Genomic DNA, 27,162 nt, shown 5'->3' with positions numbered 1-27,162 from the left:
GAATGTGAGTATTTGAAGCATTGAACATGTGTGTTTAAGAGAATAATTGTTTTAAAAAAAATGCTATGAAAAATGAATGCAAGTGCAAAAACTGAATACTGAGGACAATAAGTGACAATGAAAATTTATCCGTTATGGACGCTACTTCCTTGAAAAACCGCCTGGGTGAAGTTGCGCTCTATCAACGCACCCGTCTCTTTACCTAGAAACAAGGTGTTTGTGCTTAAAAATTGTACCTACTATTTATCAACGCCAGCCGTAAAACTGACACGCTGGTAAGATGTGTAAAGTCATAAAAAGTGAGCGGCGGCAACAGGGACGTGTATCGAGTGTAAATCTCGGTGTAAACAGCAGCAGTTTAGGTGTTCAATGATGTTGATTCCGAACCGAACGGTCCGAACGCGGCTTATATTACTCGCCGACAATCAGCACCATGGCCAATTGTTGCAGATAAATGGACACTTTTGGATGGATACCAAGGGATCTGCCTCTGACAGAACTGTGAGGTGCGCACTGCGCTTCCCGACCGCTTCGCGGTCCAACTTCTTGGGGGGGGGGGGGGGGGGGGGGTGGGGGCGCTTCGCGCTTCTCATGAGCAGATTTTCGACGGAATTAAGAGTGTTGGATCTATGGCTGTGGATTCCTAACTTACAAAGTGAATAAAGGAATAGATGCCAAATAAAGTGGGAAAAAAAGACTGTGAGGTGATTTTATCGTGTTTAGAAAATGAAATTAATATAAAAAAAAAACAAGATACCTGTATGGTATGAATAAAAAATACACAAAGAAAATTAATAAAATCAAATAAACACAAACGAAATAAATGGTGAAAACAGGTACATTTTTTTAAAAAACAAAAAGAAAATAAGGTAATATAAAATAAAATTAGAGAGGCTATATGACTAACTAGACCGTGTATGACGGAACTAGATGAGAAAAACACTTACTATTAAAATTAAGTTCATTCCCGTCCTAACGTTAACAAATTGAGTCTAAAAGTCCATTCCTCATGGTATAATCAGTGCAAGAGCCATTGATCCAACGCTTTTGGATAAGAGAATCAAATGGTCTATATTTGAAATATTAACCAAATAGCTTATTATAGCTTACATATCTCAGATGTACTTTCTAAACTACATAAATTATTATGTCATAAAAACCCTTTTATCAGGCATTCTAAAATATATTCTTCTATCTCTCTCTATTCTCTTATTTTTCTTTCTTTTTTCGAGATCTCGTGGTATAATCAGTGCAAGAGCCATTGATCCAACGCTTTTGGATGAGAGAATCAGGTGGTCTATATTTGAAATATTAATCCAATAGCTTATTATAGTGGAAAACAAAGGGTATGTGAAAGCAGCCCGAAACGGAAACGATAATCGAAAACACAGGAAAAAGCGGAAACAAGGCTAAAAATACACAATAAAAGGCAGGACGTTTCGGTACCTTACGGCACCATTATCAACTGCAAAAAGAATTAAAAATAAAAAGAAATTAAAATAAAAACCAGCAAACGGCGTTACATCGTGAAATTGGTAAATGAGACTCACCATTGGTCATGACTTTGGGTCTCATTTACCAATTTCACGATGTAACGCCGCGCCGTTTGCTGGTTTTTATTTTAATTTCTTTTTATTTTTAATTATTTTTGCAGTTGATAATGGTGCCGTAAGGTACCGAAACGTCCTGCCTTTTATTGTGTATTTTTAGCCTTGTTTCCGCTTTTTCCTGTGTTTTCGATTAGCTTATTATAGCTTACGTATCTCAGATGTAATTTCTAAACTACATAAATTATTATGTCATAATAACCTTTTTATCAGGCATCTAAAATATATTCTTCTATCTCTCTCTTTTCTCTTATTTTACATACATATGAGTCGCTTTTATAGCGCTCTTTGGCGCTTTACGACGCCTAATCGCCACAAAGCTCGGTCTTCCCACAGGTCATCAGGAAGTTGGCACTCCTTCATCTCACTCAACACCCCCTGTCGCCAACCTCTCACTGGGCGTCCCCTACGTCTCCTCCCAGGAGGAACCCAATCAAGCATCCTTTTTGGCAGCCTCTCTTCGGTCATCCTATTTACATGACCATACCAGACAAGCTGTCTGGTCATGACGTCGAACACGATGTCATTTTCGACTTCCATTATCTGACGCACTCTTATTTTTCTTTCTTTTTTCGAGATCTCGGCAACGTCTGGTCAGTTGAGAACGGTGTGCCACACTCGGGCGGAGAATTATTCGGGAGTTGGACGTTGATGGAGGTAACGTTCACTTGGTTTGTTAGCGGTTTGGTGAAGATACTTGGCTCCCGGGCCGTTTTTAGACATTATGCATGTCGACGGGCAAACGAAAACCCGGGTCGGATACTCGGCTACTTATTGTGCTCGTCGGTGATGATCTCGCACGCCCGTTGTGAGGATTTATTGTTGTTGTTGAGCACTCTGACTCCGTCCAAAATTCGGGCTCCCAAATCCGCTATCCGCCCCGCATTAGCGGCGTTTATCCCCCCCCCCCCCTCCCACCACCCTTCAACAACCGACTCATGCAGGTGCAATATTCAGGAGAATCATCCGCGGTTTTCGTCGTCTTCGCCAAGTTGCATATCGATGGTGAAACTAGGAACGCTGGTAGAGAGTATGGTCATTGGGTCTCTTACGATGAAAAACAAACGGGAAAGCTCTAACATGTAGGTATTAGAGTAACCCTCCGCAGTTAGACTTTTTCGGGGGAAAATGCGATACACAAAGCACAAGGACAGGATTGAAAGAAAAAGACGCGACTCAAAAGTTGCATTTCTATGATAACGGTAACGCAATAGCCGTGTCAGGTGGAGGCAAATTTTAACAGGTTCAGAAAAAGTCTTCACCCGTGGCAAAAAGTTCGGACGGAGAGAACTGTAAGACGTCATCAAATGATTTAAATAGTTGCAGATTCGTAGATTGGAGGATGCAGAGAGGGCACCCCACAGCTGGAGGACTTTGAGAGGAAATTTTTGAGTGACTCTCTGGGCCCAAAATTACCGATTAAAGCCATCGTCAAAAGTCCCCAATTATTTTTCTTTCTCTCATTTTGGAATTAGACTTTACTTCTCTATTTTTTTAGAAGTGAATAAATGGACCCGATCCGTATAACTCATCGGACCGCCTGCGCCCGCCCGCAGGAGGGAGCTTACACGATGTTCATTAGCGCGCGAATGGGTTCCGACCCCTACTCCAAGCTCCTTAACTTCTCCGACCACAAGGGCCGGCAGTTCTCTCTGCGGGTTCCCAACGGATCGAGGTCAATCAAAGCGTTCTTCCCGCGGATATAGGAGCGCCGGTGAGCATGCCATCCTAAAACACCCCGGCTTCCCGGGTATTTACCAAAAGGGTACCACGGATGTCTGGTATGCCCCAAAGAGAGTTCCAACGGATAATAATTGGACTACATATTGCGATAAAGAATCACAACTTTTGGCTCATTTTAGAAACAACGTATGTACCATTAGTTTCTCTACGCAGGTAGATGCTTTGGGTGCTTTGTTAATGGGTCAGGAATTGTAGATCCTTACTAAAAATGACGTTCAATTGCTCCTTTTAGGTGACAAACCCCCCGCGACACATCAGAGCTGCCTGATGTTGCTGCACCTGACAAACTCATGGACATAATAGAGTCATGAACAGTTAGCTCGAATGAGTGGGACCGCCAACCCCATACCGAAAAAAGAAGTATGATTTGATATGAATGTGACAATCACCAACAGGCTCTATGGTAGCAAATACCGTGACTCCAATTGCATTAACTGAAAGTACGGTGAGTGCTACCGGATGTCTGGTTATCCGTACCTAACGGTATCACTGTGTCAAAAATCAAGGAGACTCATGTTAGAATAGACTATACTTTGGTAAAACTTTCCAATTTTTTTTTTCAGTGCATATATCCACAGACAGATCCCCTACGCCAAAATCCTCACCGCGGAGGGGGGGGGGGGGGTATGTGAAGACTCAGTCTGAATCCTGGATTTTAGTTTATAATTCTTATACACGTATTACGTAGTAACCTTCGTCATATGAGTCATGCATAATTTTTTTAATACATTTTTTTAGGGAACAAAAAATTGGGTTTGCCACTGGGGAAGCTCATAGGTACTAAATAAAATAGCGCTAAAATTAGCTTACCTGATTCAATAATACTGCAATTAACAACACATTAATTAACATTTTCACTTTTATTCGAGAACGCAGCGACGCACTCAATTACTACTATGCGTTACAAAACGTTAGCTGTCAGGCTCCTAGGGATTTGTTTCGGTCTCGAAAAATTTTTAGGAAACACTTGAGCATTTTCCCGCAATAAGGTGATGTAGCACCAAAACGCGAATAGAAACTTCCGAGTAATGACCTTTCAGGGGAGGGGGATGAATTTCACTCAACGCGGGTGTATCATTTTGGCGCTTTTTTCACACACGGACGAAGACACGACAACGAACACGAAAAATGAGTCAGAGATCGGAAACATGGTTGATTTGTTTTAATTTTTTTTTTAAAAAAAAAATTACTGTTTTTTACCAAAAAAAAAGAAAATTAGCTTGGAAAATTCTTAATCGGAAGGAGAAAATATTTTCCCGGCGATATTCCAGACGTGCTGTCGTTTGCGGTTGACGGACTGGAGGAGGCGCACCTATCAGCGGCACAGTTCGAAACTCACTCAGGTCCGTGGACTTCTTCCTCGCCGAGGCACGGTGCGGAGCTGCTGGCGTGACCGCGTGAGGTCGTTGAAGAATATTTACATTCCCTCCCGACTTTCATTCTCCCGTCTTCCTGCCTCTTTCTATCTTCCCTTGCCCACTTCCGCCCCATCCTACGAGCATTTTTCGGGCTGATAAAACCCCCTTGGAAGCCGAAGATTTTCACTTGGGCTACACTTTGCACTGAGGAAAACTATCTCTGACTCATTCCAGAAACAACATTTTGATGACATCGTGCGAGAAGAAACCGCAGAATATCCTAAGGAAGAGAAGGTCTGTTCGCTTTAAGGCGACCGCGTTTTTGAACACCGCGTAAATGCGTGATAGAACTGGGGACCTGGAATAAAACGGGGGTATAGACGACGGCTAGAGACGGAGGGGACAACTCTGCAACCCTGTAATTCCAACAGGCCTTGCGGGTTGATTATTGAAATTGATAGACGAAGCTACAGACAAAAAAGACAGAAGAGATATGGAGGGTTCTTATTGGTGGAAGCGGATGGTTGCAATGGTCAAAGTAGGTAGATAATAGACTAGTTATAACGGGAACCTACGATTTACCCCCTTAGTCTATAAGAGCCACTCATTTCAACCAATACGATCGCTCCATACTTCCTATGTCTTCTTTGACTATCTCTTTATCTATTAATTTCAATAATCAGCCCGCAGGTGGGCTCTCTCTTCTTTCGATCTCTTACCGGTGAGAATTGGCCTTGATGGAGTCGGTGAGGCCGTCTAGAGACTGGCAAGCTTCACCGAGAGCTTGGAGCCGGGTAGAAAAGTTCCTGAGCTGAAGTCAGTATGAAGCGCGCTGGCAAAGCCACGGTTCTCCAAATTCGCCTTTGAGTATTTTAAGCTCATTTCCGGTCTGCGTAAAGGTACCGATCTATGAGGATAAGAAAGTTTTGATGATTTGATTTTATGCACCTTAAACTTGAACTGAGAAGTAATGAAGATAATTGAAGCCTCTGATTTCAAGACGTATTTGAGAATCACGTAAAAAATCACGTTCTTCCGTCATTTTGGAGTAGTTGTGGCCATTATAGGTCTCTTTTAAGGTTCTGAACCGATCGCAGAGTGTCTTGAAATGTTGATGATTCGATTTTCTACATCTTAAGGCTTTGCCAAAGAGTGCAAGTACACTTGCTGGTGGAAGGACACAATCGACTTAATGAATGTTTCAAGAAAATGATCAGAAAAATCTTTACAATCTCTGAATCTATCTCAGGGTTGCCTATACCAAAACACTTTTTTTTTTTTATCATGAATTCATTCTTGGATTATTTACTTTCGTCGCAAGGAAGACGAAAGAAGTTCCCCAACGGTAAAAAGCAAACATACTTAATTTATACGATAAGTTAAATAAACAGGAGATGATTTCGACCAATATTTGCTCCCGATCTATATTATTTTAGGATTTGAGGGTTGGTATTGATCCATGAGGGTGGTGAACGGCGGCATTGTCAGATGCACAGTCCCGTTCCCTTGTCATTCAGAGTCGGGTTAACGAGCTCAAAAATGAGGTTGCCTATTAATCTCGCTCAGAAAAATTAATTCCTACCAGAGAATTGTACATTTTCAGACGTCCTCGCATCAATACCCCGGGATTTTTTGTAAGTTTTAGATTTCATCGCATTTTTTCAATTTTTAGACGTTTTTAAAATTATATTTTTTCCCCATTGTTTTATTATATTTTATTGAAAAGAGTAGAAAAGTTTCTAACACATTCTGAGGGGTTTTTTTTTGTGACTTTAAAAGTCCCAAAACGTTTCTTACAACAGATACACTCAATATCCTGATTCATAAGTTCTGGGAGCATAAGTATGAAATCTGTAAAATTTAAAAGGAGCTTAGAAAGTTAAATAGTAAAATTCAGAAATAATTGGTCCCATTTTCTCTCATGGAGTACTATAATGAGAGCGAAAGGGGTAGCTCGCAGCACGACCCTGGTAAAAATTGGCGATAGGAGCTGCGTTTCAAAATACCATAGGAGTTCTTATAGCCGACTAAAGAAGGCTATTGAAAATCATACATATAGCTGGCTATAGAAAGCGGAGCAAATCATATAGCCGGGCTATACGAAGCTATAAGAAAGTATACAGTCGGGCTATAGTTCCTATCGCCGAACTTTACACTTTATCGCCATTGGCTATAAAAGGCTATAAAAAATTGTGTAGAAATTCGTGTGCTTTGGAAATCATTAAGTTTGATACGAAACTACCTTAATATTTACAAAACACACATTATATTTTCCTTTAAAACATTTTTTTTTCATCAATTAAAATGAGAATAGTCCATACAAAGTGTGCAAACATTTCAAAATCATGAGTTGAAAAACGCTGACTCCGCGAGATTAAATATTAGAGCCTAACTCAAAGCGGAGCGGCGACGCACTGGCGCCTACAAACCTAACAGGGATACTTCACGCATTGCGCAATGCGTGAAGTATCCCTGTTAGGTTTGTAGGCGCCAATGCGCGTTTCGCACTCTCTACCCGCCCGCCGCGCCACAGCGTGCCACGGCGTCTGAAGCAACTATTTCCCACCAGATGTATTGCACAGTATCATAAGGAATTAAAGGCGCTCCAACATATTAAGAATGACAGGTATCCTTCAAAAGCACGGAGCTTTCCTCGCAAAATAAATCAAGATACTACGGCACAAAAAGAGAGCGGTAGTCCAAAAAATAACTAAGTCCTGGTATCCGTACTTAGTAACGTTTAGTATAAACTTTATTGTCTGGCTGTTGCTTAATCGCTATCGGCTATATAATGCTATAAGAAATTGTACAGCCGGCAACAGAAGCTATTGGAAATCTTACAGCCGACTTTAGGTCTATGGTATTTTGGAACACAGATTCTACTGTCAATTTTTACCAGGGGAGTGGGATATACACAACTTATATACTGATTGTGAAAACAATTTCTCCCGATTGGTCGCATTAATTTCATTTTACTTAACCTTGCTTCCACCCGAGATCAAGTTTTGGCGCTTTAGAAATTACATCTGCGACCCTTTTTGGTGCCAATAGGAAAATGAATGCTATAGCAAAACTTATGACTTTTATCAATTTTTTTGAAAAAGCTCTCTCGAATGACCGCATTAATTCAATGACTCATGGTATAAGTTGTACGAATTCTATTAACGTACCTAAACGCAAAGATCATAACACCGCGCCGAAGAGTAATTCATTCCGGTTAGTTTTTTGCACGATCGTAACGTAAGTGTATGATGCCGCCTAATCTACCTATCAGTGCTGGCCACTTTCATGAGATAAATGGTCTGTTTCCGATAACGTTTCCTATCGGTTTTTTTTCCCGGTGCGCACATCGCAATCTTTAACTCGCTTTAGTGTGAAGATCGGGAGTTTTTCCGTTTGCGTTCGGGATATCGGCGGCGTTTTATTTCGCTCATGTAACTCCTTGAGTCGGAAGAGTCTGTTGTTGAATCTGTGCAAAACTACAATAAAGTATCAACGAACCATGTGCAGTTGCAAATACATAGGAAACTGTCGAAGGAAACGCAGCGGAAAATTGGGTCATTTGCTGGCGGAATCTGCACTCGATAGATCGCGTGGCCCCGGAAGTAAAGGGTGCTTGATCTTCCTTGAGAAATAACTGTATAACATGAATATTGCCATGCCAAGGAACAACGCCGTATGAGCTTCCAGGAATTGCCAGATTTCCTTTGAAAATAACTGAATTTCCGGGAAAACTACGGAATTAGGCTCCTTGACCGCTTCGCGCCACAAGCATTATGTGTTACGCGTTACTCTTATGATTTTATATTATTTTTTGGAAAAATTGTGAATATTTTTCTTCAAATTCCAAGGTATACATTGCAATTTAATCTAACGTATCTAAGAATAACAAGAGGAAACATACATTACTTTTTCTGGAAAATTATTTTTTTGGAGGGTGGCTCCTCTGATGCAAGGATGTACATTCCGAAAAGATTGAGTTATTCAGAGGAGTGACATTTTATAGAAGAGCCACAAATAAAGTAGTTCCTCATTACATAATGTAGTTCAATGGCTGCGCTGCTTACAGAATCGTATGTTGATGCTTGATTTTTGCAGATTCAGTAATAAGATCTGTTAAAAAAGCAACTTGCTACGTTCGATATTTACCGAGATATCACCCCTTGATAAGTTGTGTTACGGTGTTTTTGTCGTCATTCACCGCATCCACCATTTACACTGGTTGTTCAGCGTGGAGATCGGATAAAAGCAAGGTGGAAGAAACCAAGGGTGTCATTACGCTAAAAACCCGAATTTTCAGAGGACGATACATTAATATTAAACGTAGAAAGTTGCTGTTCAGACAGATCTTATTATATTAAGCTAATCTACAAGAATCAAGAATCAAAATACAATTCTGTGCCCAACGCAAGTGACCTATTGATCTTCCCTTGGTGAGAAAAAACAAGTCCCGGAACAGAAAGCACCGTGCTGTGCGCAAAATGAGAAGTATTCTTGCAGTCTTGTATGGGCTAATATGCGTTTCACGATTCACGCCAACTGACCGACTGCACCGCGTTTGGCGCAATGCGAGAAGTATCCATGCAGTCTTGTAGGCGCTAATATGCGGTCGACGCCGACCGCACTGTTTGACGCGATGCGTGAAGTATTCACACAGTCTTGCAGGCGCTAACATGCCTTCGGCGCCGGCCACACTGTGTTCGGCGCGATTATTCGAACTCGCGTTCGATCGAATAATGGGGCTTTAAAGGCCCATATGCAGTGTCTCGACGCCGTATGAGCATTCTAACGTTGCCTCGTTTCTCCCGATAAAATATTTTTTTCCGAGAAAAGTTAGGAAAGTTCTGTAACTTCATTTTTTTAGATTGAATGGCCCTTTGAACAAGATACGAATCTGATGCATGATTCTTCACCAAAATATCACGTAGAACACGATTCGCGTGACAAAAGCTACTAAAATTAATTATTAACATAAGATATTAACGATTTTATGGTACATCGTTTACGGGAAATTTGAATTGCCTGACCACAAGAAAAACAATACACTAAGCAGGTCAAATTGCGCACTATACTACGTTTTTAGCGGACTACTCAATCGAGCATTGTTTCTTTCCCACCCTGTATTGTTCAAAGTGTGTGCAGCTAAAGCTTGCTATAGCTGAGCCAAAGCGTCAAAATTGAGGTTGCCATATTTCCATATACTTAAGACTGTCATAGTGGCGTTTAGAGTGCAGTTAAACTCAGGTAAATCATTATTTCTTCCATGAGTGGAAAGGAGTGGATCTAGGGTTAAAATTTCGACCGCTCGACGTCGAGCAATCAGAATTCTAATTGCCTCTTCTGGCGTGTTAAGAAAGAGCGCCGTATGAGCCCTCAAACATTGCCGAGTTTCCTCCGATAAAACCCGAATTTCCTATGAAAATTGTGAATATTATTTTCCAAAACTTTCAGACAATTTTTTACGCAGTATACGTACCTACTGCAACGTATCTCTTTCATCTGTTCAGTTTAATCCGACAGAAGAATGACGTCATTGATAGAATCTCCGTGCCCATGCAGCTCACATACCTATACCGTGATAGCGAAGAGAGCAGTCAGTGCATGCTGGGATGAACCACGAGACACATAAAGACATGTGATAACCATGGCTCATACAGAAATGCACTTACTGCTCTCTTCGCTATCAAAGCAGATACGGTTACGCGGCGTCATTGGAACTTGATTGCGATGCGGCGCAGCCGGTGCAACGCTCCCACCGTAAATCCTTCACCCTCGGCGGTTTATACGACGACAAGACGACAAACGCCGCGGACAGCCGAATCATCAGCTAACCGAAAAAAAAGCGCCTGGAAATAACGAAAAACTGCGTATTTCTCTGCAGGACGAGCGGGAAACCGATCTTGCAGAGGGCGTAAAGGGCGCGGGACCGGGGAACCGCTGCGCGATCCATCTACTTTTTCGGCCATCGGGGGACCAGGACTGTCAAGCCGGTCCGCGCCCAGATCGGCCCGGCGTGATCCCCCCTGAATTTTGACCCGAAGGATCGATCCTACGGAATTATATATTGTGATGATGATACAATGATATAACTCTGCTATCTGCATTTAAATTGAAGGGGTGTGAATTATGACTGAAGTTGCTAAGACACCTAAATGAAAATTTTCATTCTACTACTGCTACTACCACCACTACCACCACCACCACCACTACTACTACTTCTACTACTTCACTACTACTACTACTACTACTACTACTACTACTACTGTTACTACTACTTACACTATTACTACTACTGCTGCTGCGGCTGCGGTACGTTTTTAATGCAACAGAACTATCACACCAGCTCAGGCTCATTGTCAGATGCCAGAAAATTACGTGGCTCCTGCAAAGCTGCCGGCGGCAAATAGCATTACAGAGGCATTAAACTATCGTCACTAATTCGTAGGCGTTGTGAAAGTACAATGCCTGTTCAGAAATTAATGCAACGGTTCGTTTTGTAAGAAAACTACAGCAAATATTGGAATTTAGTTGTTACGGCCTATCTCAGCTTAAAAATGAGACTTTCACTAGCTGTTTGTTTAAAATTTCATTAGTTCATAGAGATTTTTTGGGACATATTTTACGGATCGCTTTAAGACGTTAGGGTTCGTTTTGGAAACGGAGAGAAGGTAAGCTATGCGATAACATATCCTCGTGAAAAAACTTCACAAAATTATTTATTTAGGTACCGAAGTCTACAACATTGCTGATTTTTCATGGATGATGGGTAACTTTGCAAGATTTTTTAAGCGCTCAGCCGATAGGGAGCTCTTTTTGACGTCGACTTGCCTATAGAATTCTTAAGTATACTGGTGGCAATGCGTTCAAATGACGGATAGATGCCTCATAACCTCACATACTTATAATAGATTTATCTGTTAAACATTTATTCAATGCTTCTGTTATCAAAGAGTGGAGGGCGATAACCGTTTTTCTATAATTTATGTTTTTAACGGTGGTGTACTTTTCTCAAAATTGATACTTGCAAGTTTGGTGAGGCGAGTTTTTTCACTCAGCGTTGCCCATCTTCTTCGCGAGAACTTAAAAAACGCACCTATTTAGAAAGCAGCTGAGCGCTTTTCTAATACGAAAGTATTTGAACTTTCCTGCATGTTTCTTTTTCGAGAGATCTTCCACCGCGTTTTATGAAGGCATTTCATCTTCCCTCTACTGTTACACGGAGGCCCCCGGGTCGGGCTCCTTAGGGGCCAGGTGGGCGGCCCCCGGCTTCGGCTCCTTAGGGGTCAGAAGGGCGACCCTCGGCTTTGGCTCCTTAGTTGCCAGGTGGGCAACCCCGGGCTTGGGCTGCTTAGGGACCAGGGGGCGGCCCCCGGCTTGGACTGCTTAGTTGCCAGGTGGGCGACCCCCGGCTTGGGCTGCTTAGGGGCCAGGGGGGTGACCCCCGGCTTCGGCTGCTTAGTGGCCAGGGGGGCGACCCCCGCATGGGCTGCTTAGTTGCCAGGTGGGCGGCCCCCGGCTTGGGCCGCTTAGGGGCCAGGGGAGAGACCCCCGGCTTGTCGATTTCCTTTGACACTTTTGCAGTGGTGAATACATAGCTCAAGTGCGCTACAGCTACAATTGTACATAGCAAATGGGTAATTTTTATAAGAGGATTATAAATAAACGAGTGGTACGGAAGATAACAAAAGAATATGAACTATGCAAAACGATAATCCGGATATCGGAACTTGGCTGTTTTGAAAACGCCTTCAAAGGCGGCGTGATACCTCACGCATTCCGGAGAGTTCAAATAGTTGTATCATTGCGCCGTAAGAATGTGACGGAAGATTGAAATGGAGATAGCCTCCATGCACGCTGGGCGTGTCGATTTCCTTTGACATTTTTGCAGTCATGAATGCGCTTAAGTGCGCTTCAGCTAGAATTGTACATAGCAAATGGGTAATTTTTATAAGAGGATTATAAATAAACGAGTGGTACGGAAGATAACAAAAGAATATGAACTATGCAAAACGATTATTCCGATAACGGAACTTGGCTGTTTTGAAAACGCCTTCAAATGCGGCGTGATACCTCACGCATTCCGGATAGTTCGAATAGTTGTATCATTGCGCCTTAGAAATGCGACGGAAGATTACAATTGAAATAGCCTTCATGCACGCTGGGCGTGTCGATTTCCTTTGACATTTTTGCAGTCATGGATGCGCTTTAGTGCGCTTCAGCTAGAATTGTATTTAGCAAATGGGTGGTTTTTATAGGAGGATTATAATTAAACAAGTGGTTAGAAATGGAAACAAAATAATATGAACTATGCAAAACGATTATTCCGATAACGGAACTTGGCTGTTTTGAACACGCCTTCAAATGCGGCGTGATACCTCACGCATTCCGGAGAGTTCGAATAGTAGTATCATTGCGCCGTAAGAATGTGACGGAAGATTTAAATGGAGATAGCCTTCATGGAGCATCGACGACCAACTAAATCTTATCTGATAAGGAATTTTAAGTGTGAAACCCTTTTTTCAGTCTTTAAATGATCCAAATCCACCAACAAGTTTAAAACATTAATTGCAAAAATGCGTATCTCCTGATGAAGTGTCGATTCTTAGTGCCGAGAACGCGAATATCGGCAAATCTGCTGTATTTTCTAACAGTTCGAGAAATTATTGAAACTGCTGATGGAGTTTAAAAAACCATCTACTTTTTGCTTTCCTCAAGAATTATTACCCTTCTACCGACAATAAAGAGGAATGCAGACAGTTTTCTTACTCTCCTGCAAAATCGTGTTTTCCGGGACTCGCACTTCTACACTTTCACCATCGATAAAGTGCTTTAGTATTGTTTAATTAACATTTGCACAGGCAGTGATTGTGATTGTTCAGTCAGTAATTTATTTTCTAATGAATTACTTCACAAACATTCTCAGGTATATATGTTGCAGGCGATTAGCAATCGCCGGCAAATTTCAATCTATTCGTGTTTAATCAACAAATTAAATCGTTTTAAAGTGAAAAAACGAGATTGGAAGAAGGGATTATTATGCTTTGAATTCAAACATACGTTAGCCCCTTCTTCTTGGATTTATGGTGCCAGCTAGCACACTCGCGAGTTCGTGAAATGTCATCAATAATCTGTGTTAGGTTCGGTTAAGCAACTAAACTAACTCCTTGGCAAAGCGGAGAGTTTCGCTGGATTTGAAGGCGTAAAGCAATATTTACTACATCGATGTTATCGTAATTACAATTTGACGAATTGACAAGCACGGAGCTTGCAAATTGCCGGCGATTGCTGACTTTCTGCGACTTATACACTGATAAAGATTTCAGAGATATTTATTTCCATCTTGAAGTTTACATGTACTTTTCTCTCTTCTAATCAGCATGTATGTTTCTTTTTTGTTTCTGTTGCATCCCTCGGAATTCTTGGATTCAAAAATCGATGATCTTCCTGGACAATGCAAAACGTCAATTAAAAAATTTGGATCGTTCAAGTGAACGGAACAATTGATTCACTTTCCAGAAAAACTTAGACGTCCGTAAAGTGAGTTTACGCTGAGAATTCGAACGTCAAATCCTTTGACATAAAAACTCTCTTAGGATCCCATGTTAATTTCAGGCTTGGAGGTAAGGACTTGAATAGCTCCAACCCCTCCCCCCCTCCCTGTTAGCTCCGGCTAAGAAAACGATCACTCCGTGTTGGGTACGCTTTCGCAGGAGACACCACCAATCAGCATTCTTCATAACGTTGGTTTTCACTCATATACAGGGTGTGCCAGAAAAGAGTATCTATACCTTAAATATCTTTTGAACTGATTCGAATATCGAAAAACGCCGGAAAAGTGTTTAGTTTAACTTTGAAGGCAACCAAAAATACAAATTTGCCGTAAACATGCCCCCCTTTAAAATATTGAGTACCTGTTTCGGCGTTTTTCAATATTCGAAAACGTTCAGTAGATATTTAAGGTGGATCCTTTCTTTTGGCTTTGGCGCACCCTGTATAAGCACGGGAGACAGGGCGAATGGCGCGGCGCAGAGGCCCGACACGACATGGTTGCAGCTCCGGCCGACAGAGCGCAGCACCTAAACACTACATGGGCGCCTGGCGCTCGGAAAGTAGTGCCAACACTCATCGGAGTGGCGTTATGTAAGAGCCGGCTAGCTCCGTTGATAAGCGCCGGCTCCGTGTCCTCCTGTTAGGTTGGTGAAAGTGTGAGCTCTGTGAGACAGCTGTTTCGAGCGATGCGTGAGTTGCCAGAGAGACCTGTCGGGCAGTGCCTCAGCCGCCGCGTCGAAAGGGACAGTGTTGCGTGGTTCCAAGGTTACTTCGGTGTTTCTAGTGAAATAACAGTCCGTTCTGACGCGCACCTTATCAGTGTTTCCGGCGCCTAGTGCCGAATTCCTTCGTTTCCTTCGCATCTAACGCCTCCACCAAGGGGATCATATCCGTTTCATTTGCGTTACGGGCATACATTCGATTGCAGGTATTGTAGTCTTTCAACTTTCTATGCACTGTCGGTATTGTAGTCTTTCAACTTTGAGCACACTGCCCGTGTGTCAGTAATGCGTGTTACGTTTTCGTCGCCCCGCCGTCTGATAACTAATGTCGTTTCGCGTTGTCACTACGATCCTTTATCAATCGCTAGAAAGTCTAGGTTAGCACTAAATTAAAATAAACGTCTTTTTTTCTTAATCTTTTCCCCCTTGTGCTATTCTTCATTTTTCCAAAAAGTCCCGACAAATAATCATGCGTTTACTAACATGTGCTTTAATTTCAAAACCGGAGAGCATGAATGAATAATATAACATGACTGAATCACCACAACGTCTCTAAATTTTAAGCTAAGTATTTATTTTTTAGAGGGATACTTAAACAAATCAGTTTAATTAAGTAATGGCTTGACATTATTTTACATACTCACACAAATGGTAGGAAAAAAAGAATAATTAAAAGGAAAAAAAAACTTTTACCAAATAACGCAAGAGCGACAATTTTGAAACGTCGCTGTTAAGATTCGTGATTTTGAGAACTAAATGAAGCATGTTTTTGCGCGTTATTTATGACACTTGTATAGGTTCAATTAGCAACTTCAACCTAACGTTTCAACGTTACCCTCGACTAACTAAAACTAAAGTAATTTTTTGTGTGTGTTTGCAAATGTTCGCAGTTGCTTCTATTTGCATTGGTTTTTAATCGCTGTGTTGTGCGTTTAGTCGTTTTTGACTCGAACAATACTAATTTTTTTTGTTGCAAAAAAAAAAGTTTAATGTAGCATTGAGAAACTCCGCATATATCCGAAATATATAATCATGCCGCATGCTAACTTTTACTATTACATACAACAAATGCAACAAGTGAACCATAAGAGAGAGTATAAACAAAACGGTTTTTTTTTCGCGACGGGAAATTGAACCGATTGTTTTCTAAAGCACGTAAGTGCCAACCCCTATTTTGGTGGTGGAGGGGTTGTTTTTTCTGTGTTTTTTCTGGTATAATCAACCATGTCCAATTTCAAAACAGCCTTCTAAAAAAACATACATTTTTTTAGAATTCAAATATTGTCAACAAACCGAATAAAATGGGTTCTCTTGCATTCGAAATTTTGGCGCTTATATGATTTGGAAAGTAATCGGTCCAATTTCACAGTGGGTAGGCCCGAGCTTAGCGGCTACATATGTTTGACGGTGATCGCGATCACCACTAGTCAAAAATCACAACTAAAAGGAATGGTTATTTATCATAGTATAATCTCACAAAAGATGACTGCCCAAAGGGTCACAAAATCATAGTAGAATACCCATAGCGATGAAACAGTGTGATTAATCGCAGTGTAACCTAAGAAGAGATTATTTCCCAATTGATCCAGGCAAAAAGGATTTGGGGATGCAAAATATAGGTGATATCAGGTTATGGTCGATTCCTGCGTAATTTTTGACCCCAAATTAGAAATGTTGGTTTCCCAACAGCTTCCACCTGTCGCCAAGAGGCTGGTGGGGGGTCTCTTGTCTTAGCATCTGCAGTAGTTGGTGTTATGAAAAGCAGATCTATGATGGAGTGCTGCATGTGGGAAATTCGAGAAAGTTGAGATCGCTTAAATAAATTTTGTGAGAACCGCCAAACCTTCGCAGGCCAATACGCGAACAGATCATCAGAGGAGAAAACAAATTGATTTCTGATGATGATGATTATGAACTGACTCAGGACTCTGCTTATCAAAAAACTTATTTTGTGACAGTCGGGGTACCAGATTCTGGCGTGGAATCGTTCCATTTAGGCCATTTTGAAGTTCAAAAATCGGAACACGTCTGTATGATTGATTTGGTGTTTTTTTTATTGCGGGGGCCTGCTTTTACAAAGATTTAAAACCTAAAATACTTCTATATCGACTGAGAAACTACCAGACTACGTACGTCGTTTAAAAATTTTCGCTTCCATTCTATTTTTTTGAAAATTAACAAATCATTATTATTTCTTGAAGTTTTCTTTAAGTTTTCTTCGAGCAGATAAGAAAAATCATGGAAGTTTTCAAGAATTGTTGTTGAGTAGTTTTTTATTTAGAAAATGAAGTAGGACAGGAAGTCTGTAACGTCGCAAACCAAGATACGTGGTCTGGTATTTTCACCGTCGACATAGGTATCATTTACCGGGTAGAATCAGGAGCTTAAATGGTACCTAATTTAGATCATAGTTATGTTATAAAACACGATGCATCAAAGACGCACATGAAAGATTTGCTTCATGGCTGAAAGCTTGCTTGGGCATTTACATTTAAGACATTTTCAGCTTTTGCTTGGCTATGGTAGCCCCTCCGCTCCTAGTTTGGACCGAGACAAGTAAACAAATCAGCGATGTAGCTCTAGACGTGATAAGAATTTCCCAATTTCCAACTTTCGACGCAACTTCTAACCAAATTTTGATGAATATTTTCTCCCAAAATAACAATTTTTCCGCGAGGGTCATTCATTTCTTTCTAGATATTACAATGCCTCCTGATCGGGTTTTCGTCCATTGGTCCCCAATAAAAGCCCTATGGAAAGCTTAAAACTGGTGGACCTATTATAATTAAAGAATTACACTGGCAAGGCAAGAATTACATCCTCAATATCCATGGTGAAATCTGTAGTAGTGTGTATTTCGGTTTGCTGCGTTGCAGACCTGTGTCACACTTCATTTTCAACATTGAAAATTACTAAACGTCACTTTTTTTAAAAAATTTAGGGGACTTTCCTTCTCTGTATGAAGAATTTGAAAATTGTTCTCTGTTCTCTGTAAAAATTTCTAGCCATGATTTTAGTCCGGTCTCCATCCAGGGGAAAAAAAAGATTCGGAGTTTTTGAAACACCACAACCAAGTTACGCATGAACGCATGTGTGTAGTTTTACCGTCGACAAACTCATCTGCGAATCTCTTGAAATTGGAAATACCATGTAGTGGAATTAGATTTCAAAAGGAAGGAAATTTCAAGAAAGTCCTCTGTTCTTCGTGAATGACTTATACGAGGAGTCAGGTCAGTGGGTTTGTTTTGCCGGACTGATAAGAATGTAGCTCACCTTGGAAGAGTTAGCGCCGGCGCACAGTGGATCGAGTCAGTTAGAGAGGTCGGACATGACATTTTTGACTGAAACTGCCAATTTTTATGTATAATTCATCTCATTTCATATTATAAGGGGTTCCTCTAGAAAAGTTTTTACGCGGAAACCATTGGAACCACTTTAGAAAAAAGTTTTGTAAAAACGGAGTTATAAACGTTTAAAGTTTCCAAATTTTGTCCGACCTCCCCTATTGACTCGATCCATAGTGCGGCGGCGCGTGCCGCGTGTATCGAATTAACAGAGAACCTCTCGTGAAGAAATGAAGCCATCAGAGTAGTCTCCTCGGTGATGTTAGGTGCGCGCCGGGAAGGGTAATTTTATTAATATTAAACCTCCTTAAATGGTTATTGATGGCCAAAGTTAAAAACTGCGCACCTCCAACTGCGCAAATATCTGCGAGGGCCACTGAACTCGTAGACTGACCATAACAATTCCTACGAAAATGGTAGAAGTTTTTTTAATGTAAAATTGCCACGGAGATACGCATTTTTCGACTTCGCCGTTGATGGACGTGTTTGTAAGATGTACGCGGAAAAAATGGATTGCTGATTTAACGACTAAATTGTTAAAATACATGTCCGACATGTTTCAATGTAGATTTTACAAATAAAAATTTAACCACCCTCATGGTTAAATTAGCTTTCCGCTATTGTAAAATGTACATTTGGACATGTCGGGCGTATTTTTTTTAACAATTTAATTGTTAAATCAGCAATCCATTTTTTCCGTGTACATATGCAAATGTTATGTACAAATTCAAGTCTCCTGCCCAAAAATTCTCGATCCTGGGGTGCAGATTGTTCTAGGCCTCCCCAATTTTCTGCAACGTGATAGGTTTTTGCAAACAGGACAACACAACGTACTGATCAAAATTTTGTTTTTTCTGATTACTTTTGAATTTGTGCGCCAAAGTGGTATTATTCTAAAACCAAATTTAGTGGTGTATATTGATGATTGAAAATCTGGAAATTTTCGAAGGAATAAGAAGTAAAACTTCTCAGCCCTCACAATATTCAGGGCTCTAATTGGCCTCAAGAATATCACATGCTTCTAAATTTCCCGTCTGAGGGAAAATATTATTTTACGTTTCAGTTATGGCTCTCGATGATTTTAGAAGTGCTCCAGAACCTTGCATGTTGCATTCGTCTCCTGTACCTAGGAGCAGTTGATCGAGATAAAAGTGCTGGTCCCAAAAGTTAGAAAAGAAATCAAATGATAAAACTAAAGACATTTTAGCTAACTCTAGCAAGTTGGTTTCAAGACTGGAAAACGTATATATCATTGAGGCTTTGCGGAAAATCTCAAGTTTTCAGCGAAGAAGTTAATTTTCAATCATCGGTTCATTTTTGCTGCACTGTGTTTTAAATGCAGATTTCACTCTTTTTTTTACCTAAATATTCCCTAATTTTTAAATTATATTACACGCCGAATAAGAATGTAGCAAATGCATGACTTGAAATTATGAAAAAAGGGTTATGGGATTAAATCAGAATTTTTAATAATGGGGAAAAATAATAATATTTATATTACATTTGAAAAAGACGGAAGAAGGAAAGATGTGTTCAGGAGTATTTAAAGAACAGTGGATCGCCCTAACAGGAATTTCTGCGCTTGAACTTGCTCAGTAAAATATTCCAGCCATACTCAGGTGTTCAAACTAATTAGACCTGAGGCATCCGAAGCGGATATACATTGATCGTCGCACTTTTTACCCTCTTGACGTCACATTACGGCACCGGACACATTTGAATCGCATGGTTATAACGCCTGTGCCGAGTGCCCCCTGAACCTCACGAGTCTCCGAAATGGCGGTTCAAGCCGAAATGCGATTACCATTGTTTATCTGCCTCGTGAGGCACCCCTGTAAAATTGGCTGTCGGCCAGCTAGGAGTAACCCCCCCCCTTCCGCCCCCCTGTTGGAGGCAGTAAATATCTTGTAGTTCTGAACTAGAAGGACAAGATGTTTCGTCTACACTCGATCAGCTCGGTGACACCTTTTGATGAATCGTGGAACTCGTTATCAAAGGCCGTTCCTAATGTGCGCACACGCACAGCACATCCAGCAAGTTGGCAGCATTGTTTCCTCTCTATTTAAACGTATGGAAACGTATCGATCCTCGGAAGGGCCAGGTGCCTCGACAAGAATCGATTTTTTAACACAATTTTAAATGGAGAGAAGTCAGTGTTGCCAACCTGCTAGATCCACTTTTGCCGTATAAAATCCGCCGGCCGCTAAATTTCCGATAGCTCCAATCCTCCTCACCCCCTGGTGATGCTTTTCTGACGTAGGTCAGATCCTTATCTGTATCACGCATAAACCAAATGCCTCCACGACCCCCTTTCACCTCTTTCTTAGAACGTTACGTTTTTTAAGAACTGTCCCTTTGTCGGTCCTTCCACCGTACTTAAATGGACCGCGTTAAACAGAAAGGAACCAAGCCACATCTGCCATTGCCAAATTTAACAGGGAAGTTACATTTTTTACGAAAGAACGTCTGTGCAGATTCCTTTGCAAATTTTAAGGAATTTGCTTTGTACTATGGAGAAAATTCACTGAAATTTGCACAAAAATCCGCACAACCGTTTTCACGTAAAAAATTAAATTGCGCGATTAAATTTGGCAATAGCTGATGTGGCTTGGTTCCTTTCTGTTTAACGCGGTCCAAATATACTTAGGACGGGTCTCGACCGCACTTAAGTCCGGCTTAGCGCTTCTGATTGGCCGGTGCGTGGTGCGGTTCGAACTCATCGATGGCTGTTGCACTCCGTGTGAAAAAGCCGACAAAATTCGGCTCCAGGCCATGGAATTCAAGTTGTGCAGTCTACGGGGAGACCGTCACAGGGACACTAGGTTCTTCGCAAAACGACCGTTTTCTCGTAGGTGGGCACACGACCCGAAGCGGCCCAAGCTCAAATCTCGGTAACTCCAAGCTCCTGCCCACGGCCGGCGCGCGGTGGTGGCGGCAGTGGCAGTGCGGCCACGGTCGGCGTTGGCGCCCGCGCCCGCCCGTGCGCGAGGCGAGTGGTAGAGCGTTGACCCAGTTTCCTTGAAGTGTCTCCGAAGCGCGAATGAATGAAAACTCCCCGAGCGGCGGCCTTTAGCGCGCCTGCGCCGCAACCCAAACAACCCGCGCAACATTGCCAGTCCGCTTTCAAGCCTCGCGTCGATTTTCCATGGAGCACACGGGGTAAACTTCTAGGGACCGCCACCAGGCGACGGACAGAGCGCTAGTAGCGCTTTCTTCGGCTAAACTTTTCATAAACCGTTGGGTAACGTTTTCGGGCCGGAGGTTGGCTGCTGGTTCTAATCCCAGCGGAATGTTCCGTAACACACACCAACACTGCCGGTCTGCGGAAAAACGCCGTATGAGTCTTTAGACGTAACCATATTTCCCTCGATAAAAAAACGAGTATACCGAATAAATTTTGAATATTTGTCTTCAAATTTTTCGGACAATTTTGTTTGCAGTTCAATCTAAAATACCTGAAAATTTCAAGGAAAAATGTGCAAAACTTTCCTAAAAAGTACATGTTTTATCCAAGTTAATTTGGCAACTCTCGAATGTTTATACGGCGTTTTTTCCCTAGGCAGAACACACATGGATATTTTTTTTCCCTTTCATTTAGCACTGCTAAGATTGTTAATCGATGTCTAGATTCAATTAGCAACTTAAGGGTTCAATTAGCTTAGGCTCAGTTGGATCAAGTTGGATCAGATTAGGCCGTTATGATACACACATACAGGGTGAGCGAAAAGTCCCCGACCCCCCCTCTAACTTTTGAACGAATTGAGCTAGGGAAATGAAACTTTGGGGATGTTCCTATCTCAAAGAGGACCATCTTTTGGGGGGGTCAAAATTTTGGTCGCCCCCTCAGGGGGGACGGGGGCCCCCAAACTTTTTTTTTTCAAATGGCAACCCCTATCTTGTGATACCTCATTCGAAAGAGCATAAAAAACTAAGAATTTTGGCGCAAACCGCAGATCAATATCTTAATTTTTGACCGAGTTATGATAGGTCAAAGGTCAACTTTGACCTATTTTCAAAAAATCATAACTCCGGTTCAAATTATCGTAAAGGAAAAAATAAAACGGGAAAATTTACCAAATTGTGTCCGCTTTTAAGTAAAAATTGCAAAAATCACTTCGATTTAATTTTAAGGGGGGGCTCGGACCCCCAAATACGTCAATTCAAAGGTCATTCAATTTCCCGCGAAATAAGCCAATTTCCCCTGGATTTGCCTCCACATTATCTCAGTAAGGTCAAAATCACTTCAACAATACGTTGGCAAGTCCCCAAATTTCGGGAAAAGTTAAAAAAAAATGATATTTAAACGGTCAAATTTAATTACCTTAAATATCATTTTTTTTAACTTTTCCGGAAATTTGGGGACTTGCCAACGTATTGTTGAAGTGATTTTGACCTTACTGAGATAATGTGGAGGCAAATCCAGGGGAAATTGGCTTATTTCGCGGGAAAATTGAATGACCTTTGAATTGACGTATTTGGGGGTCCGAGCCCCCCCTTAAAATTAAATCGAAGTGATTTTTGCAATTTTTACTTAAAAGCGGACACAATTTGGTAAATTTTCCCGTTTTATTTTTCCTTTACGATAATTTGAACCGGAGTTATGATTTTTTGAAAATAGGTCAAAGTTGACCTTTGACCTATCATAACTCGGTCAAAAATTAAGATATTGATCTGCGGTTTGCGCCAAAATTCTTAGTTTTTTATGCTCTTTCGAATGAGGTATCACAAGATAGGGGTTGCCATTTGAAAAAAAAAAGTTGGGGGGCCCCCGTCCCCCCTGAGGGGGCGACCAAAATTTTGACCCCCCCAAAAGATGGTCCTCTTTGAGATAGGGACATCTCCAAAGTTTCATTTCCCTAGCTCAATTCGTTCAAAAGTTAGAGGGGGGGTCGGGGACTTTTCGCTCACCCTGTATAAGTCGCTTTACAGCACTCCCTCGCGCTCTACAACTCCTAACCTCCGCTGCTCTCTTTCAAACCACAAATCTTGGGAGATTCAGCACCTTAACATTTCTGCTTCAATCCCTTCCCTCCAACCTTTCATTGGGCGCCCTCTGCGTCTTCTCCCAGGAGGAACCCAGTCAAGGACCTTCTTCGGCAACCTGTCTCCTGCCATTCTCTGGACATGACCATACCAAATGTAAAAAAAATGTATTGAAAGAGTTAAGAATAAAGCGCGTGTTCTAAAAATTCTATGATACCGTGTAGCAAGCACATACATTAACTTGTTAAGATTGCAACACAGAAGTAATCGGGGACTTGCGGTCAGTAATAGAGAGTGTAGTAAATCACAGGTAAATAACAGGAAAAGATGAGAGTGTAAAAAATTAGATGTGAGCAGAGTGATAAACAAAAGCACAGGAATCTCTGTAAAACTCATCCTGAGTAATTAAAATTACTTCTTGCACGGAGGTCCCAGACCCAACCAAGAGAAAATTAGACTCTATTTACACATAATCAAACTACTTTTACGTGAATCGGTTGGTGAATAAATTTTATTTCGTGTTTACCTTCATTGTTTGTATTTATTTATCTATGTGTTAATTTTCTCTTAATCTCACAAATACCTGATAGGTATAGCAATTTAGGAGTATAAATTTCCCAACAGAGCGATTTCAAAGTAATAAACAGCAAAATACCTCGCAAGAAATGAAAAGGACGAGGTGAAGTCACCAATCCACGCCAATCGTCCTGGTCGGAAGTGTCGAACGCTTAGTCCTTAGTCCCTAGTCCTAGCTTTCCTCCTCAAGCAATCGTGACATCTGAGAGTGATACCACTATTCGGCCACGTAGGAGCTCGGGTTGCCTACACTAAAAACTAAAGGCAAACTTTCAGTGATGTAAAGTCACTGCTCCGCTTGCCATGCTCGGTGAATTATTCCTGCTGTCGGGATCTGTGTTAAATGATGCATTGTGATTAGATCATAATCGTTTGTACATATAGGTACAATATTTCGATTTCATAGATACATATATAATGAATAAAGTTCTGACCTTGTTCACAGTTTCCTTACGAACTTTCAACATTTGAAACTTCCTAGACAATCCTCTCAAAACAGCATTTCTGTGATCTCAAATTTCTTTTCACACGACGTTACGAATGACCTTAGATGCAGAGTTGAATTACCTATAACGCTAGTTAAAGCAGAAGAAAAATGGATCAAACTCTTTTATTCATAAAAAATTTCTTAGGGAACTTAAATAATGAAAAATGTAGCGCAACTTTTTTGGAAATTTTTGTCACGCCCCTCTCCAGAGAATAAACATTATAATAATATAAACAAAATTATGCAGTCCGTAACCAATCCGAAGATAATGCGTAGTTAAAATTATTCAGTTAGTGGCACATTTTCTCGCTAAGACTGCGTTCAAAGAAATCAAACTTTTAAGACTAGGAAAGCCGAAGAAAATTTGTACCGTATATAAAAAAATAAATAAAGTAAAAAGTTAAAAACGTTAGACTCTCGTAAAGTCCATAAAGCTGCCATGAGTAAATCTCTCCTCTCTCGTTCGTAAAACACGACCCAACATGAACCTAGCCAAATTTGTTTTTGAGAGGCTCTAGTACTGCTTCCTTGCAGGACTGTTACGTAAAGGACTTCCTTGAACACTCGTTATCTTCTTTTGTCACGTTTTCGGGTTAAGTATACACGATTACCCTCGCTTGGGTCTAAGCAGTTGAAATTTGAATTTCGCTTCGTCGTAAATACCTATTGCAAGCATATACTTCAAGTGAGATTTTTCTCGCTTTATGCAGTGCGCATACATTCTGCGGAATCTGTTTCCAATTGCGAGCCGTCATTGTTTGGGAGGTTTTTAACATTCCTCCGAATTTTATGGATCTGCCCTCGAGAGTGCTTGTTTAGTACTCAAATATTACGTAATTACGCGATTGAAATTCGAAGATCTCCAACCCCTGCCTTAGTCTGTACAGCGTATGTCATGCATGGCTCAATTACATCCACGCGCAAAAATTTTGGAGAGTACCTATCAAAGATCTCAAAAATATCACTGTTGAATGACTTACTTTATAGGTTGAGTACTTACTTACTCCCTCGGCAGTTCAGGCAACTAAACACGCTGCAGAGCTGAGCTGGTTATGTCAACATAAAATCGAAGGAGTTTCAATCATGAGTAATGGAGCTATTGCCCTGTATGCCTCCAAGATTTGCAATTTAAGTACTCTGCTTTGTTTAAAATTTCGCAAGCAGCAAAATGGTTCCCTTTGCTATATATCTGAGACTAACTCTCAAGCTCCAATAAAGCTCATATTAGGACTTAGGTGATATAGCCGAGCTTATGATTTAAAAGGCGCAAGGGGTATAAATCTCGATGAAAAACTTAACGCGAGATAGAAAGGATTTGTCAGAGAAACGCACATGAATGAAATGAGAGACAAGGTGCGGATTTAATGTCTCTTATTCATGCGCTTCTTCATCAAAATTTTACTTCGAACACAATTCGCACAACGAACTTACTGTTAAGATGTTTAACGTTTTTCAACGCGTAAATTCAAACCTATATGTATACTGTTCATGAAAAGAAAACAAAATGTCTACGTGAGTCGAATTAACAGTCAATATGGTATGAAAATATGGTAACCTCGATCTCGTTGCTTCGGCTCAGTCGTTGCACGTTGTTGACACTTTGAACAAAACAAGGCGGGGAGCAGGGCCGGATTTACCTACTTGCCGCCCATGGGCCGCCTGTATTTTGCCGCCCCCTTCTCATTCATTTTGAAACATCAATAAAAACCATCAAGTGAACGTGCCAGCGGGGGAGGGGTGTATAAGACGCGTTTACTCGTGTTGGGCACATTTTTTGGGAAAGCCCTGGCAACACTACTAGCAAAAGTTCACGGAACTTTGCGCGAAAGTTAAGTTTCGTAAACCTATCTCTGTGTGGACAAGGCCTTCCATTCATAAGAAATGAACGAAAAAATTATGAAAGAACAAACATAAATGTGTTTAACTTCTGCCGCCGGGCCGCCGCGCAGACCGCGCCGTGATTGGCGCAATGCGTGAAGTATCCACGCAGTCTTGTAGGCGCTATGTGTTTCACGCTGATCGCACTGTTTTTGGCGCAATGCGTGAAGTATTCATGCATTCTTGTAGGCGCTATCCGTTTCACGCTGACCGCAATGACTGCACTGTGTTTGATGCAATGCGTGAAGTATTCGTGCAGTCTTGTAGGCGCTAATGTATGTTAAATGCTGATCGCCACGCCGAGGGTTTCTCCTTTTCATCTTAAGTCCTCGTCATCATTTCTCTCTAAGTCGCGCCGTTCCAGGCCAAATTGCGTGTTTGGTTTCTCTCTTAACTCGACTAATTGATACTCGGTGCTGTCTCTCGTATCACTGAAAGACGACAAAATTAGAAATTACTATACTCTCAGGAAATGAGAGATTTTGTCGCCTTTTCTCGTTAGTATATTTTTTTTCTATATCCAATTTTTTCTTTATATCTACATTTAAAAAATTGCAAAATTTGCCACCCCCTATAAATTTGCCGCCATGGGCCGCGGCCCATGTGGCCACCACCTTAATCCGGTCCTGGCGAGGAGGGAACATTGCTGCATTAGGAAGCCTGTCAAACCCGCGGTATTCCGTGATTTGGCTCAGGTAGATTATTGTTTTTTTTTAAGTGGGGGATTCTAATTTCCCGTTACCAATGTAAACAAAAACGTCAATATCTTAATAGGCAGGAGGTGATTTGAGTACATTTTGTTGCGCGAATTTTGCTCTCCTTAATTTTTTGGAGCAGGAACATTTAACAGAATGCTTATATTCGCATTTTCTCTGGTGGTCCATTACCAGTGTTATTTCGTGTTTTGTCTTTCCT

General features: G+C 41.2%; 2 protein-coding genes across 3 annotated transcripts in view; one reads left to right on the top strand and one right to left on the bottom strand.

Annotated features, from left to right (window-relative positions):
* Positions 1-4,716, bottom strand: part of ImpE1 (Ecdysone-inducible gene E1) — a 35,603-nt gene extending 30,887 nt beyond the window's left edge. The window contains exon 1 of the mRNA XM_019057192.2: positions 4,161-4,716. Coding sequence (XP_018912737.2) covers positions 4,161-4,202 — 42 coding nt within the window. The 5' untranslated portion in view covers positions 4,203-4,716. The remainder of the gene's footprint in view (positions 1-4,160) is intronic.
* A 10,182-nt stretch (positions 4,717-14,898) lies between these two features.
* Positions 14,899-27,162, top strand: part of Oatp74D (Organic anion transporting polypeptide 74D) — a 73,370-nt gene continuing 61,106 nt past the window's right edge. For both annotated transcript variants that reach the window (XM_019057585.2, XM_072299254.1), the window contains exon 1: positions 14,899-15,185. The gene's annotated coding sequence lies outside the window, so the exon portion shown is untranslated. The remainder of the gene's footprint in view (positions 15,186-27,162) is intronic.

The sequence above is a fragment of the Bemisia tabaci genome, chromosome 1 (genome assembly GCF_918797505.1).
Source record: "Bemisia tabaci chromosome 1, PGI_BMITA_v3".
Taxonomy (NCBI): Eukaryota; Metazoa; Arthropoda; class Insecta; order Hemiptera; family Aleyrodidae; genus Bemisia; species Bemisia tabaci.
This window is presented reverse-complemented; position numbering and strand designations above follow the sequence as displayed.